The sequence below is a fragment of the Cajanus cajan genome, chromosome 3 (assembly GCF_000230855.2).
Source record: "Cajanus cajan strain Asha chromosome 3, NIPB_CcT2T_4, whole genome shotgun sequence".
NCBI lineage: Eukaryota > Viridiplantae > Streptophyta > Magnoliopsida > Fabales > Fabaceae > Cajanus > Cajanus cajan.
This window is the reverse complement of record NC_138519.1, coordinates 38,598,415-38,614,411: the sequence shown is the minus strand read 5'-3', so window position 1 is coordinate 38,614,411 and position 15,997 is coordinate 38,598,415. Positions and strand designations below refer to the sequence as shown.

General features: G+C 40.2%; 1 protein-coding gene across 1 annotated transcript; it reads left to right on the top strand.

Moving 5' to 3' along the window:
• Window positions 1–6,879: 6,879 nt before the first annotated feature.
• On the top strand, window positions 6,880–15,142 carry LOC145955750 (uncharacterized). The gene is made up of 2 exons (XM_083070881.1): window positions 6,880–10,465; window positions 14,652–15,142. Exon 1 carries the CDS (start codon window positions 8,862–8,864, stop codon window positions 9,357–9,359), a length of 498 nt encoding a protein of 165 aa, XP_082927007.1. The 5' UTR covers window positions 6,880–8,861; the 3' UTR covers window positions 9,360–10,465; window positions 14,652–15,142.
• Window positions 15,143–15,997: the final 855 nt, after the last annotated feature.

Below are 15,997 nucleotides of genomic sequence, written 5' to 3'. Positions count from 1 at the left end.
ACACCCATTTGTGATGTCTTAGCGGGCTTTTGTTTTTGTTCATTACTTTGTAACCCTAATTTTTGCCTAGGTCACCCTTTTGTGGGATTCCTAGCGGGTCTTTTGCTCTTATTTTTGCGCAGTCCCCTTTTTGGGTTTCCTGCCGAGCTTATTATTTTTTAGGATTTCTTTATCCATGATGGCACTTATTGAGGCCAAGAAAAGGTGCTCCAAGCTATCATGCACATTTCCACATAAAAATGATGCGGGTTTATTGATTATTAAGACGATTTTAACCTCACTTATGTTTATTCAAACAGGGTTAAATGACGTGGTTTAGAATTTTATTGCAAGCAAGAAAAGAAGCAATAAAGAATTAATGAAGAATGATTTTATTATAATCATGATGGAAACATGTGCCCTATAGAGGCTCGGGGGTCGGGCTGTCCCCGAGGAGTGATCTCTAATAGTCACTGAATTTACACATCCCTATTAGAAGGAAAAGGACACTTGATGACGACAGCTGGCCTTGACGTTTGTGAACCAGCCTTCCTAAAGATCTGGCTTAAAGAACGTCGAGAAGGATCTTGATTCCTCTTCGTCCTTTGATCTTTAACAGGGTTGTATCCTAACCCTTGTTTCCCCGGATTGTCCTTGATAATGGGTAGCTCCGGGATTCCTTGGGAGTTCTTGCCTAATCCTTGTCCTGGCAAGTATCCGTTCTTTGTGAGCATATGGGCTACCTTCTTCATTTCTCGGGGAAACGTTTCAACATTGGCGATTTCCAATGCTTGGAAGGCGGTTTCCAAAGCTTCCTCTGCTGCATCCACATAAGGTATGTTGGATGGCTTACTGATGAGTATGTCGTCTTCAGCATGCACGGTCACCAGTTTGTCACCCACAATGAATTTGACTTTTTGGTGGAGCGTAGAGGGTACAGCTTTCGCATCATGAATCCAAGGTCGGCCTAGGAGACAACTGTATGTAGGAGTAATATCCATCACTTGGAATTCGACGTTGAAGATGGTGGGTCCAATTTGGATTGGAAGATTGACTTCTCCCACCACTTCTCTTTTAGAACCGTCGAAAGCTCGAACGATCATGTTGCTCGGGCGCATTTGGACTCCCTTGATTGCCACTTGATCAAGAGTTCTTTTGGGCATCACATTCAAGGAAGATCCGTTATCCACCAAGACTTTTGCGATGTGATACTCCTTGCACTTTACAGAGATGTGCAAGGGCTTGTTGTGATTAGGTCCCTCGGCGGGGATTTCTTCATCGGTGAAAGTGAGGTGATCATTAGCCGTGATGTGGCTAACAATTCCCTCAAACTTGTCTTGGGAGATGGTATGCGACACATATGCCTCGTTCAAGACCTTCAACAGAGCTTGCCGATGCGGTTCGGAGCTTAGGATCAACGACAACAAAGTGATCTTTGCTGGTGTCTTGTGAAGTTGATCCACAATGGAGTACTCGCTTTGTTTGATGAATTTTAACAACTCATCAGTCTCCTCCTCGGATTCTCTATCTTCCTCGGTTTTCTCCTTTTCTTTTCCTCTATTCTTGGGAGCTTTATCGTGCAGATCTTCGGGAGTGTAGATCCTGCCACTCCTAGTCATGCCCCCAAGTCCAGCGATGTTGGAGATATCGCTGTCGGCAGAAGAACGGATGTCGTATATCCATGGCACAGCCTTATTTGTTTTGTAGGGGAAAGGCCTTGGAGCGACAATCCTTAACGGCGTCGGACCTTCCCTTTCGTCTGTTTTGATTACCAACAACGGCGTCGTCGTGTGTTCGCTTTGCGCAGTTGTTGGTTTGCATTTAATGACCAATGGCGTGCGATCCATTCTGAACATACGCATCGATTATTTCTTTCTTTTTATTAACATTTATTATTAAATTATCGGGAGAGATAAATGCAAATGAATGACTATGAAATGCAAAGGCAATTGAGAGATTTCATAAATCACAACACTTGATTTCATTGATCATAGAAAGTGTACAACTTATCATACAATGCTTTGAAGCAATTTTTTACAATATAAGAAAAGCCGATAAAAACCCACAGGCGGGTTCATTTTTCTTCTCCATTCGTCTTCGGCTTCCTCCACATGGCGTGCTATTGCTTCAACTTGCATATGGACGGCTTGGCTCATATCATCACTACTTTTCTGAGCATCCTTCGCCTTTTGAGTGTAATAGTTGATCATGGCCTGCAACTCGTTAAGCTCGTCTTCGGCTCGATCCTTCTCTTCTCGGAGTCTAGCTATTTGTGCTAGTCCCTCCCTTTCCTTTTTGCGGAAATCGGAAAGGTTTGCGGTTTGTTGTTGAGCAACTTCCCGCCATTGTTGTGCGTCGGATCGAGTCAAGAGCAGATCTTCTTGCATGTTCTTGATCAACTGTGCCTGCCTTGCATGTTCGGCTTCCAGGTGTGCTATCTTTGCGTTGACTTCTTGGAGTTGACTACTCGGTTCAACTTTTGGCATTTTGGATACCTGAGTAGTCTCCTCATTGAGGTTAGCACACTCGTCCTTGAGCCGCTCTATCTCGTGGTCTTTCTTCTTGCATTGCCTTTGAAGACCATCAATAGTAAAACTGGATTCCTCATTTTTCTCTTCAAGAACTCTCATTTGAGCTCCCATAATTTCTAGCTTTTTGGTCAAGGCGTCGACTTGTTCTTGCAATGCCTTCCTTGTTGCTGTGGTTGCACAAGAAGTGGATGGTTGAGGCACCCCCCTCTTGCTCCTCCATTCCTCATAATCAATGGAGACGGATACCCGAGGCTTTCCAAGTTCGAGATCTCCCTCATAGGTTGGTCTCTCCCACGCTCTCATGACAGCGTGCATGTCCTTCTGATGCTCATAATCGAAAGAGAAACACAACCCTCCAAGCTCCTCTATAGTAGGAATGATCTGAGTCCTCATTAGTTGCCTCATAACCAATCTTGGTGAGTAGGCTATGCAACCTCTGAGGCCCATTAATGGTATGCTTGGATAACTGCCGCATCTCATCAATACATTGCTTGGACGGAACCAAGGGCAAACCCACGTGAAGTGTTCAATACTCCACTGTTCCATCTCCTCCTTCCACTCGGAAGCATATCGGCGGCGTACGGGGATCTTCGAAAAACTTCTCAACGGATCGGGCAAAGTCCCCATATGACTAAAGGCATAAAAGTGTGTGATGCCCCACACATACAACAAGGAGGTGCAGCATCGAATGGTTTTTCCTTGCTTCTGTTGAGACAAATGCACAGAGAGCAAGGTGTCGGCAAGAATGGCAGGCACGGGACTCTTCATGTGTACGTCCCAAGCGAAGAAAGCGTCCATTGCAGCATGGTCCACTGTGTTAGCGTAAAAGGGGAAAAGGATCATCCCAAATACAGCTAACGCTAGAGTCTTGTTGAAAGCTAACCAATCTCCCTCACCAGCCAAGGAAGAAAGGTGGTCTTCAATCATAGCAAGCTTCCAACCTTTAATACTGCCGTTCCCCACTAAGGCAGCTGATCGTGATGGTAATTTGACCTGAGTGGCAACTCTCTCCACGGCCACATGGTTATCATGAAAGATATAGACCCCAGCTGATTTGGGCCATCGTAGCATGAGCTCGTACTCCTCGAGAGTAGGAACTAGGTCAAACTGGGGGAACTCGAAACAATGTAGATCGAGACTCCAAAAGTGGACCAATGCTCTCAGAAAAGATGGATCCACACAAATCTTCATCAAGTCGAGAACTCGTCCATAGGATTTTTCGAACTCCAAACGAGCCTCTCGTGGCATCAAGGTACAGAGGTGATCCAACCTCTCGGCACGGTATAATAAGAAGTCCACTTTCTTCAATTGCCCTTGCACTCCCCTAGATCCCTCCATGATCTACAATAAAATGCATGATATGAGATGATGGAGATGAATATGCATGCATAGTGTTTATTTAACTAAGCATTATCATGTTTTTTGGGATTTTCCTAACATGATGCATGATATTGCTTGGTTTGGGTAAATATCATTATTTTTTGATATTTTGTATCTTTTTGTATTTTTGGGTGAAAAGGGAAACTACCTATATGAATGTAATGAAGGTAGACGTTAACACCATGTACTTAGAAGATCCTTATTCCTATTTATTATTATTTTTTAAAAGGATAGGAATGTTGTATGTTTAAAGAAATGCAATGTATGCTCAAACAATTTCACATAAACAATGCACAAACAATTCACTCATCCACGAACAGTCACGAGCGAATCACGAGGTAGGGGTCTCCTGCAGAAAAGTGCATATTCAAGGAGGATCTAACTGTTCTCACTTGGTCAAAGGCCCCCAAGGTGCCCCCATTATAGGGACCCAATTCCTCTCGTCGTAGGTCGATGGAAAGCTCCAACGCACCGTCGGACTCAAGTTCATGGTTATCACCTTGAGTGATGTTTTCCGACAACGGTCTCATAGGCTCCTATAAACCCATCAACCGGCCGTACTAACATCCACTCCCTATGGATTACCACTCATGCCCCCGGGTATAGAGGGAACTGTTGTGTGCAAAGGTTTGTGTGCAATTTTTATTTCAAACAATTGCGGAAATTTAAACAAACAACAGTTATTTAAAGCCAAATATATAAAGCATGTTATCACACAAGCAAGGGGTAATGAAGTAATTTTAACTATTATTTATTAAAAATAATCTGTCACTAAATGGGACTGACTCTCGAGGCTTCCCCAGTGGAGTCGCCATCTGTCGCCACCGGCCCGAAACGGGCTTTCGGCATTCGCGAAGGATGGTTGGACTCGTTTATTTGTTTAAAAATGTGGATTGCTAGAATGACTTATTCTCAAACTGAGACCTCGTCAAACGAGCAATTTTATTAAAAAGCTCACCAATCCATATTAATCCCAAGCGGGACCCTCCATGGATTAGTGGTTTTCGCAAAAGGAGGGTTCGTGGAGTCGCCACCAATGTTTTACTCAAAACATTGGAAAAAGGGATAAGGCAATTGATTTTATAAATCAACTTTGGCCATTACAACCAGAGTTGGGTAAGGGAGTCGGTTACGCGTGGGGAAGGTGTTAGCACCCCACAACGCCCCTTTCGGGTTCCCTATGACAGATTATTTCTAAAATAACAGTGTAAAATTACTAAATTACCTCTATTTATTCTAAGCAATTATAAATTAACTATCTACATGATGACAGTTTAAATATGCACACAGAAAGCAGTAAAAGGAAGGATTTAAGAAGAAACCTCTTGAAGCGTGCTTTTATATATTGAGTAAAACTGGGAAGCTTTTTGGCGTTCCCTCGCTCTACAAACTCGCTCGCTCCTTCCTAAAAACTTTTGACTATGGAAATCCGGAGGATTTCCCTTCGACTAGGTTCGAATCTCCAAGCTAAATGCTCGGAATTCCAGAACTTTGTCGGATCGACTCCCAGAGAGATTTCTAGGGCAGAACACTGCTCAAAAACCCCAGAATACTCAAGGAGGGAGTCAAAACTCAGTGTGAAAGTGTGGAATGACGTCCAATTGACGTCATATTTATAGGGAATAGGCGCAATACGGCCTACAGGAGCAATACGGCCGTATTGAAATTTTTGAACTTCAATACGGTCGTATTGAGTTCAATACGGCCGTATTGAAATTCAGAAATTTCAATACGCCCGTATTGGTTTCAGTACGGCCGTATTGAAGTTTCAGAAACTTCAATACGCCGTATTGAGTTCACTGCGGCCGTATTGAAGCTTCAATACGGCCGTATTAAGTTCAGTACGGCCGTATTGGGCTTCATTCCCTCCACTTCCTTATTTTGAGCTATTCTAAGACCTCTAGACCTAGAGAGAACCCTCCTAGGGCCTTCTGGGAGTCCTTCTGGCTGATCTTCCTTCAGTCTTCGAGAGTCTTCAAGCTTTATTTCCGACCCGGACGCCACCGGCCCGAAACGGGCTTTCGGCATTCGCGAAGGATGGTTGGACTCGTTTATTTGTTTAAAAATGTGGATTGCTAGAATGACTTATTCTCAAACTGAGACCTCGTCAAACGAGCAATTTTATTAAAAAGCTCACCAATCCATATTAATCCCAAGCGGGACCCTCCATGGATTAGTGGTTTTCGCAAAAGGAGGGTTCGTGGAGTCGCCACCAATGTTTTACTCAAAACATTGGAAAAAGGGATAAGGCAATTGATTTTATAAATCAACTTTGGCCATTACAACCAGAGTTGGGTAAGGGAGTCGGTTACGCGTGGGGAAGGTGTTAGCACCCCACAACGCCCCTTTCGGGTTCCCTATGACAGATTATTTCTAAAATAACAGTGTAAAATTACTAAATTACCTCTATTTATTCTAAGCAATTATAAATTAACTATCTACATGATGACAGTTTAAATATGCACACAGAAAGCAGTAAAAGGAAGGATTTAAGAAGAAACCTCTTGAAGCGTGCTTTTATATATTGAGTAAAACTGGGAAGCTTTTTGGCGTTCCCTCGCTCTACAAACTCGCTCGCTCCTTCCTAAAAACTTTTGACTATGGAAATCCGGAGGATTTCCCTTCGACTAGGTTCGAATCTCCAAGCTAAATGCTCGGAATTCCAGAACTTTGTCGGATCGACTCCCAGAGAGATTTCTAGGGCAGAACACTGCTCAAAAACCCCAGAATACTCAAGGAGGGAGTCAAAACTCAGTGTGAAAGTGTGGAATGACGTCCAATTGACGTCATATTTATAGGGAATAGGCGCAATACGGCCTACAGGAGCAATACGGCCGTATTGAAATTTTTGAACTTCAATACGGTCGTATTGAGTTCAATACGGCCGTATTGAAATTCAGAAATTTCAATACGCCCGTATTGGTTTCAGTACGGCCGTATTGAAGTTTCAGAAACTTCAATACGCCGTATTGAGTTCACTGCGGCCGTATTGAAGCTTCAATACGGCCGTATTAAGTTCAGTACGGCCGTATTGGGCTTCATTCCCTCCACTTCCTTATTTTGAGCTATTCTAAGACCTCTAGACCTACAGAGAACCCTCCTAGGGCCTTCCGGGAGTCCTTCTGGCTGATCTTCCTTCAGTCTTCGAGAGTCTTCAAGCTTTATTTCCGACCCGGACAATTTCAGGGGTCTACAAATATGAGTATTGAGTATGATTCCTCTTGTTAGTCTCATAGTCTCTATTGTAAATACATTGTATAGTTTGATTTCTTGTACATTGTATATAGTAGATACTTGTATAGGTGCATTTTTGCCTTTGTATTTGTAAGGCACTTTGTTTTCTTTTCTAGTAGCTTTTGTTCATGGATTCTAGGGTAGGTTACTTGGACACTTTGACTCCATTTAACCTAACCTAGAAATACATTCCTTTTTAGTTTTCTAGTAGGAGTGGCAATAGCAAAATAGAGAGTGTCCTTAGTAAGCTAGAGAGTGCTCCTAGCAATTTAGCCAAAGGTGGTCCTAGGCTAAAATTTACATATTGGACTCATTTTACTCCTAATTTTTCATAGATTTGATTTAGCTAGGTTCCATTCACATTGAATGAACCTAACTAAACCAAATTAACCATTTTCAAACGTGATTGGAGTAAAATAAGTCCAAAAGGCCGCCCACCTAGATGTGTTCACACTTGTGTTCACACTTGGCCAAATTGCTTGGTTCTTCTCAAGCTTGGAAGCTTGAAGCACAAGCTTCTCCTTAGCTTGCTTACCAAGCAAGCTAAGTGAGTAGCTTGCACTCCAAGCCTCTAGACCATGGGTGGTTAGCTAGACCTTACCATGGTTCCTAGTGAACCATGGTTAAGACTAGCTTACTCTCCAAGCTTCCTACTCCTATATTTTCGTTTTTCCCTCTTTGTAAAACACTTTTGATGTAATTGAGATTGTATATTCTGAATAGAGTTCAGATTTCTCTCTTCCAAAAGTCCCTAAACCTCTTTGAGTTCATCCAATTCTCTTATCCCTTCATAGAAGAGTGTGGTGAGAATTGAAGGGGCTTATCTCTTCAACAAGGAGTGGCGCCTCTTGGGAGAGTTTCTCCACCAACCGTGGTGGTCTTAAGGCCTCCTCCTCCATAGGAGACCTTAACCAAGCATAGGAAGAATCAAGGAGTTCAAGATCTAGGGAGGAGCTTGAAGGAAACTCAACATCAATCCGGGTCTCCAACAAGTTTTCCATCACTTTCTTGACACGGGAGTATGTATTTGGAGAGCGACAAAATGAGACTCCCTGTCTAAAGTACCAGATCACTGATGAAGAGTGGATGCCATTTCGTGCCACTCGATTGGACCCTTCGTGGCAGGTTAGTTATTGATAACTCTTACATTGACACAAATACTTAAGGTATATTTTAATTAATCTCATTTTCTTTTTTGTATTATTGTAGGCTAAAAGAATAGCTGCGCAAGAGCGACAGGCCAAGAATGATGCACCCCATCTATTGTCAAGAGGGGGATATGAAGAAAAAAAAAAAGGAAATGAAGAAGGCTAGGGTAGAGGCAGCAGGGGTTGAGTCTGCTGACCGTGTGGAGTCACCTCCCCGCCATGAGATGTGGATAGCAGCCCGGACAAAATCAGATGGGCAAATGACTTCTGAGTCTGCATGGGTCGTTGCTAATAAAATAGTAAGTAAAAATATACAAACTAAAACTCTTCATTTCAACTCATTTAATTCATAAGTGTAGTTTAGGGTATACTTATTGTTAATATGTTGCAGGAGGGTTTAGTTGAGCAGAGCACCCAGGGCTCATTTGTTTCCCATGGTCGGGATGATATCCTCATAACGGCCATAGGAAGGCTAGAGCACGGAGGCCGTGTGCGTGGTGTTGGTGGTTCTTAGAGCCACCGAGATTTCTTTGGTGCCCGATCATCGAGGAGCACTATTGACTCTTGCAGTCAAGAGGTTCTGCAGAGAATGGAGCAGAGATTGGAGATGCAGTTTGAAGAGAAATTGAAGAATATTCAAAAAGAGTTTGAACAGAAGTTTGAACTTTTGGCTCGTTCTCAGCAACAGACTGCAGTTGCTCATGATGGTGTTCGAGTCAGCACTAAAGGGAGTTGTGCTGCTCCAGATCCCTCACCAGATCAGACTCACACTGATGTACCAAACCAGTGTGAGTTATATGTTAAGGATGACCCCCCACGGTTAGTGGCTATTGGCCGAGTATTTGAGGGTGGCTCAACCATCCATGGTGTCCCTCTACAGCCAGACTGGACATGGGTTGTGGTTGACCAAGTTCAAGATGTTGCTGCTCCAGTGCCTTTGCCCAATACAGAGGTTCAACTAGTGGGGCAGGCAACCGGCACATTCTTAGCTTGGCCAAAACGTTTGGTCATGCCGCTTTCAGCACGGGTAAAGGTAATTATATTATTGCTCTTTTATATTCTTATAATTCTATTATTGTTTAACTAATTGTGATTATTTCTTTAGGATTTTATCAATCGTGGTAAGGAGGTCATGGGAGAACCTCATGTTGATGATGCTAATATCGCAGCAGCTGAGGATGATCCCATATCTAAGCTTCTAATCATATTACCACGATTAAAGAAGAAGCCAATTCAATTGCAGTGGGACATTAGAGTTTTTGGAATTGATAGTGTTGATGTTCCACTATACATATCTATGCCTGATGCATTAGAGATTGTTGGGAGAAACTCCATGTTAAATATTTCTATCATACAGTTGTGGGCCATGTAAGTCATATTTTCTTTTATGAGTCTAAATTTACAATAATTACATTTAACTTATAATAATTATTTGTGTTAGGTACATGGACAAATTGAGTGTGGAGCAAGCACAAGCAGAAGTATATGGATTTATTGAGCCTCAATCCATCCAAAAATCAGGAAACACTCAGGTCCAGATCCAGCAATATATGCAAACATGGATGAGTGACTGATGAGCCGTAATTTAGTGCTTCAATTCATATCATTATGGCATTGATTACTTCTCACATTTAGGGTTAATTTCGTGGTTTTATCATGTTTGCTAATTGTCATTTGAATTATGGGCTTAATTGCAAAACTAATCAAATTTCTGTTTCTGGATAGTTTGACCTTTGCTCGGTGTTTTGGCCATATCTGGAGCTAAAGGACTCCGAATTGAGCAATCTTAGTGGCGTTGGAAAGCTAAGAGAAAAAGCTACAAATGTCTCACTAATGTGCATCTCCTAATTCGAAGCCTAAGATGGTCAAAATGGAGCCCGAAAATGACCCACGGAATCTGGAAACGTTTTGGGCCTTGTTTTGCAATGTTCAAATCAGTTTGGGCCCAATTTGACCCAAGCCTTCTAGAAGGGCAAAAGGGTAATTTAAGAAACCCTAAAAGAGAGCAGAAGACAGGGGCTAGAGGCACACTCACGGGGGCTTGCTCCCATTGCTTCCACCTTCTCTTCCGTTTTTAGTTTTTTTTCTTAGGTTTAGTTTAGGGTCTCTTCTTTCTTCTTCTTCTTTCTTTTTCCTTCATTTTCAACACTTCTTTGGACTCCTTTGATGCGAATCTCTCCATGGGTTAGAAATGTAATCTCTAATTTCAGTTGTTATTCACTTTCCCTTCTTTCAATTTACAATTTCAAGTTCAATATCTCTTTAGTTGTTGCTTCTTGCTTTAGTTCAAGTTTATTGTGATTCTAGCTTGTATTCATGCTTTGTGGTTGTTTCTATTGCTATTTTGCTGCTTCCCATGAGAGTTTAATTTCGAATTTATGGTCTCGATGTTGATTAGCTTAGGGTTTAATTTACTAGCTAGTGCTATGAGTAGCTAAGTAGCTTTGGTTGGATTTCTTAATGTGGATAGCAACTTCTCGTTGAGGTTAATGGTGTTTTAATGTTGTTTTTGAGTTGAATTACATTCCATAATCTCTATTTGAGTTCTTAATGAATGGTTCTTAGATTTTCGCTTAGTTAATTGACGAATCATTATTAATTTCACAAGTCATATAATTGGGTTTTCGCTTAGTTAACGAGATTATGTGAATTGTGATGAGATTTACAAATAGAGAATTGAAGTGGGTTGTGTAAGTGCTTAACTGCAACTTACTTTGTTTAATTCTTAATTAATCTTCACTTAGTTGGTTAATTAGGAGCTCGAATGTGATTTAACTCAGTAACTTGCATGTTTAGATTAATTGAGGATAAGAGGTCAAGCTATCTAGTTAAGGAATCCAACTTTTTAGTTTATTGTTTGTTACCGTTTGGTTACCATTTATTTGTTTCTTTTTCAATCAAAACCCCCCCTCTATTTTAATTTCCGTTGCTTGAATCCTATGGCTTAAATGCATTATTCCTTGAGAGAACGACCTAGGAGTCACTTCCTAGTACTACATTTACTTGTATTTATTTGACCGCATACGGCTTCGATCAAATTTGGCGCCGTTGCCGGGGAATAATGGTTTTTTGTCTTAGGATTCTAGTTTGTGTGTGTGCGTTGAGTGGAATAAATTCTCAGTATGTTTATGTGTTCAGTTGTGTTTTATTTCAGTTTGGAGTGATGTAAAAAAATGAAAAAAAAAAAAAATCTGAATAATTTTAGTGTTGTGTTATGTGTTAGTTTGAATCATGTTATGGCGATGAGTAGCACTTAACAGTAACATGGACCTAGCATTAACACTTGTTTTCATTTGAATAACTTGCTGTTGTGTGAGTTACATATCACTTGTGCATCGGAGATTCGTTTTGTTGTTGGTCATTGTTGTGCTGGTCCTGCATTCAAATTCAAATTCTATTTCATAATCCTTTATATTTAATTGTGTTTATTTTTGCATTTAGTTATTGTTCTGCATGTAGTTAGTTTCTAGTTTTTGTGCTGGTTTTTGCATTTAGTTAGTTTCAAGTTATGTTAAAATAACAAGAAAAATTTGGTTCTAATTTCTGTTCTGCATCAGTTGTAGACCCATTATTCTGTTTTGCACATGAAATTCTGTTTGTGTTCAGGTTCTAGTCTTAGTTTTGGTGTAGCTTTTTGCATTGTTGAGCATTGTGCAATCAATTAATGCACTCTGGTTTGGTCTAGAGTGTTGCATTGCATAATCTGATTTAGTGCAGTGTGTGAATTCTGAACCGGACTACAGTCAGAGGAGGATCCATTTGAATAATTCACATTCTGTTCTGCATTATTCCCATCTGCATTTAAAATCTGGTTATGCATTTAAAGAACAACAAATTCTGCTGCACAAATTCTGCATTCTGGTGCACAAATTCTGCACAAATTTCTGCTGCACAAATTCTCAAATTCTGCTGCACAAATTCTGCACAAAATTCTGCTGCATAAATTCTGCATTCTGCTGCACAAATTCTGCACAAATTTTTGTTGCACAAATTCTCAATTTCTGCTGCACAAATTCTGCACAAAATTCTGCTGCACAAATTCTGCATTCTGCTGCACAAATTCTGCACAAATTTCTGCTGCACAAATTCTGCACAAATTTCTGCTGCACAAATTCTGCATTCTGCTGCATTCCTGCTGACTTTTGTATATTGGATATGGAAGAGGGATTCTCCCGTGGTTCTTCCGTTCCAATTATTTTAGGCAGACCATTCTTGAAAACAGCTTGAACTAAGATTGATGTCCATGCTGGTACACGTTCTATGGAAGTTGGTGACATAGTAGTTCGGTTCAATATTCTTGATTCGAAATGTCCATTTGAGGATCATTCTGTTTTCCGAGCCGAATTACTTTCTCATCCTGATTACATTGATTTTCTTGAATTCCTTGATTTCGTTGAAGATGAGTGTATATCTAATTTTGCACTTGATATTGATTTTCCATCTTTGATGGACACTCATCATGTTTGTTCTGATTCCATGAGATGCGCTATCTGTGTTGAAATTGAAAATGCTTTGCATCCACATTCTTTAGATATAGCTGTATCCATGGATATTGAGGGCGGTTCTGTTTTAATTGATACATCTAACCCATTTAGTGAGGTGCGTTCTGCACAAGCACACTTTCTTTTTGCAGGTTCTTATTTTGTGCCACCACCTCCATTGAGGAAGGATCATTATCCACCACCCTTTGATGATCGGATGTTGGAGATTTCTCACCCGCCGCTCCACTCCCATTCCCATCTTTCACCTGATGTTATTCCCAATGCCATCTCTGCAGTGTCTTGGCATCCTCCATGGTTTAGGGAGTCTTCTTTTTCTCTCCTTCCTTTAGTGTCACTGCATATGTTTGATTCTGGATTATTTGGATTGATATGTTTGTGTCACATTGGGACAATGTGTAGTTTAAGTGTGGGGGGGAGACCTTTTGCTTTTGGTCTTTTGTTATTTTTTACGTCTTTTGGTCTTTTGTTATTTTTTACGTTTTTGGTTTTCCTTGTGAATTCCTGGATCTGTATAGGTAATAAATACTTGTTTCACTCTTGGTTTTGAGTTTCCGAATATTTCATGGACTGAATTCTTGTATTTCTTGGCATGTTGAGTTTATCTTGAGGTTTGAGAGGTTGTTTTGAAAGTGACGTATATACCCTGTGTGAGGATTGGAGCCTTCATGATTCTTTCTTGGGAATTTTATGCCTCTTGACTGCTTGCACATGTGCCTTGGCTTGACTCTTTTTGATGATTCTTGATTGATATGCATGTATGGAAGTGATAAAGGCAATTTTGTTCTTGATCCTCTAGCCAAATAAGCTTACCTTGATTTAATCCCTTGATAGCCCCTTTGAGCCTATGTTTATCCCTTTTCTTTGTTTTGAAGCTCATCATTAGCCTTAAGTGAAAAACCATGATTACCTTAACCTTAGGGAATTTTGGAGCTTTGGAATTGTTTTGGGAACAAGTGTGGGGGCGTGTGTGCTCATTGGATTCATGTGAATTGGCTAGTTGATTTTATTGGCTCCTTGTACTTTTTATTGTGTAAATATGTTTAATATCTTGTCTCTTGCAAAAAAAAAAAATAGAAAAATAGAAAAAACAATCATTATCAAATTCGAAAAAAAAAATGAAAAAAAAAAGAGACAAGATAAGAAAAGAAAAAAAAATAGTAAATAAAAGTGTTTGGTGGAGTCAAGAAGAGGATTAGAATTAGGGGTTTTGGGTGTGTTTTTATTGTATTTTCACTTGTTCCCCATTGCTCCTCTATTCTCTTTAGCTTTCAGCTTCTCATCCATATTTTATCCTCCCTTATCCTTGGCCCCATTACAACCCTGAAAAGTCCTTTTGATCTGAATATGTATATGTTTTCGAGTGTTTGATTGTAGAGGCTTGCCAAGTCTTGTGTGTTGCTTGCTTTCTTGAGTGCATTGAGCGGAATTTCATTTACCTTATACACTATACACTTGAGAGATACACTTGAGTGATCCTGTGAGGTTTGGTTGCTTTTGATTCACCTCTTGAACTGATTGATGTGCTTATCATGTTTTGAGGTATTTCAATGATGTTCATGGATATTTGGTTGCTTTGACTGAAAGTGTACAAGTTATTTGTTCCTTACATTTTCCTTGGATTCGTGCTGGTTAACAAAATCTTCTCTTCCTTATGTTTCTCTTGTTGGGTTGTTTCGTGATTTGATTTTGCCCGGGAGTGCAAAAGGCTAAGTATGGGGGTATTTGATGAGCCGTAATTTAGTGCTTCAATTCATATCATTATGGCATTGATTACTTCTCACATTTAGGGTTAATTTCGTGGTTTTATCATGTTTGCTAATTGTCATTTGAATTATGGGCTTAATTGCAAAACTAATCAAATTTCTGTTTCTGGATAGTTTGACCTTTGCTCGGTGTTTTGGCCATATCTGGAGCTACAGGACTCCGAATTGAGCAATCTTAGTGGCGTTGGAAAGCTAAGAGAAAAAGCTACAAATGTCTCACTAATGTGCATCTCCTAATTCGAAGCCTAAGATGGTCAAAATGGAGCCCGAAAATGACCCACGGAATCTGGAAACGTTTTGGGCCTTGTTTTGCAATGTTCAAATCAGTTTGGGCCCAATTTGACCCAAGCCTTCTAGAAGGGCAAAAGGGTAATTTAAGAAACCCTAAAAGAGAGCAGAAGACAGGGGCTAGAGGCACACTCACGGGGGCTTGCTCCCATTGCTTCCACCTTCTCTTCTGTTTTTAGTTTTTTTTCTTAGGTTTAGTTTAGGGTCTCTTCTTTCTTCTTCTTCTTTCTTTTTCCTTCATTTTCAACACTTCTTTGGACTCCTTTGATGCGAATCTCTCCATGGGTTAGAAATGTAATCTCTAATTTCAGTTGTTATTCACTTTCCCTTCTTTCAATTTACAATTTCAAGTTCAATATCTCTTTAGTTGTTGCTTCTTGCTTTAGTTCAAGTTTATTGTGATTCTAGCTTGTATTCATGCTTTGTGGTTGTTTCTATTGCTATTTTGCTGCTTCCCATGAGAGTTTAATTTCGAATTTATGGTCTCGATGTTGATTAGCTTAGGGTTTAATTTACTAGCTAGTGCTATGAGTAGCTAAGTAGCTTTGGTTGGATTTCTTAATGTGGATAGCAACTTCTCTTTGAGGTTAATGGTGTTTTAATGTTGTTTTTGAGTTGAATTACATTCCATAATCTCTATTTGAGTTCTTAATGAATGGTTCTTAGATTTTCGCTTAGTTAATTGACGAATCATTATTAATTTCACAAGTCATATAATTGGGTTTTCGCTTAGTTAACGAGATTATGTGAATTGTGATGAGATTTACAAATAGAGAATTGAAGTGGGTTGTGTAAGTGCTTAACTGCAACTTACTTTGTTTAATTCTTAATTAATCTTCGCTTAGTTGGTTAATTAGGAGCTCGAATGTGATTTAACTCAGTAACTTGCATGTTTAGATTAATTGAGGATAAGAGGTCAAGCTATCTAGTTAAGGAATCTAACTTTTTAGTTTATTGTTTGTTACCGTTTGGTTACCATTTATTTGTTTCTTTTTCAATCAAAACCCCCCCTCTATTTTAATTTCCGTTGCTTGAATCCTATGGCTTAAATGCATTATTCCTTGAGAGAACGACCTAGGAGTCACTTCCTAGTACTACATTTACTTGTATTTATTTGACCGGATACGGCTTCGATCAGTGACTCAAGAAGACATATATACATGGCTTCATAC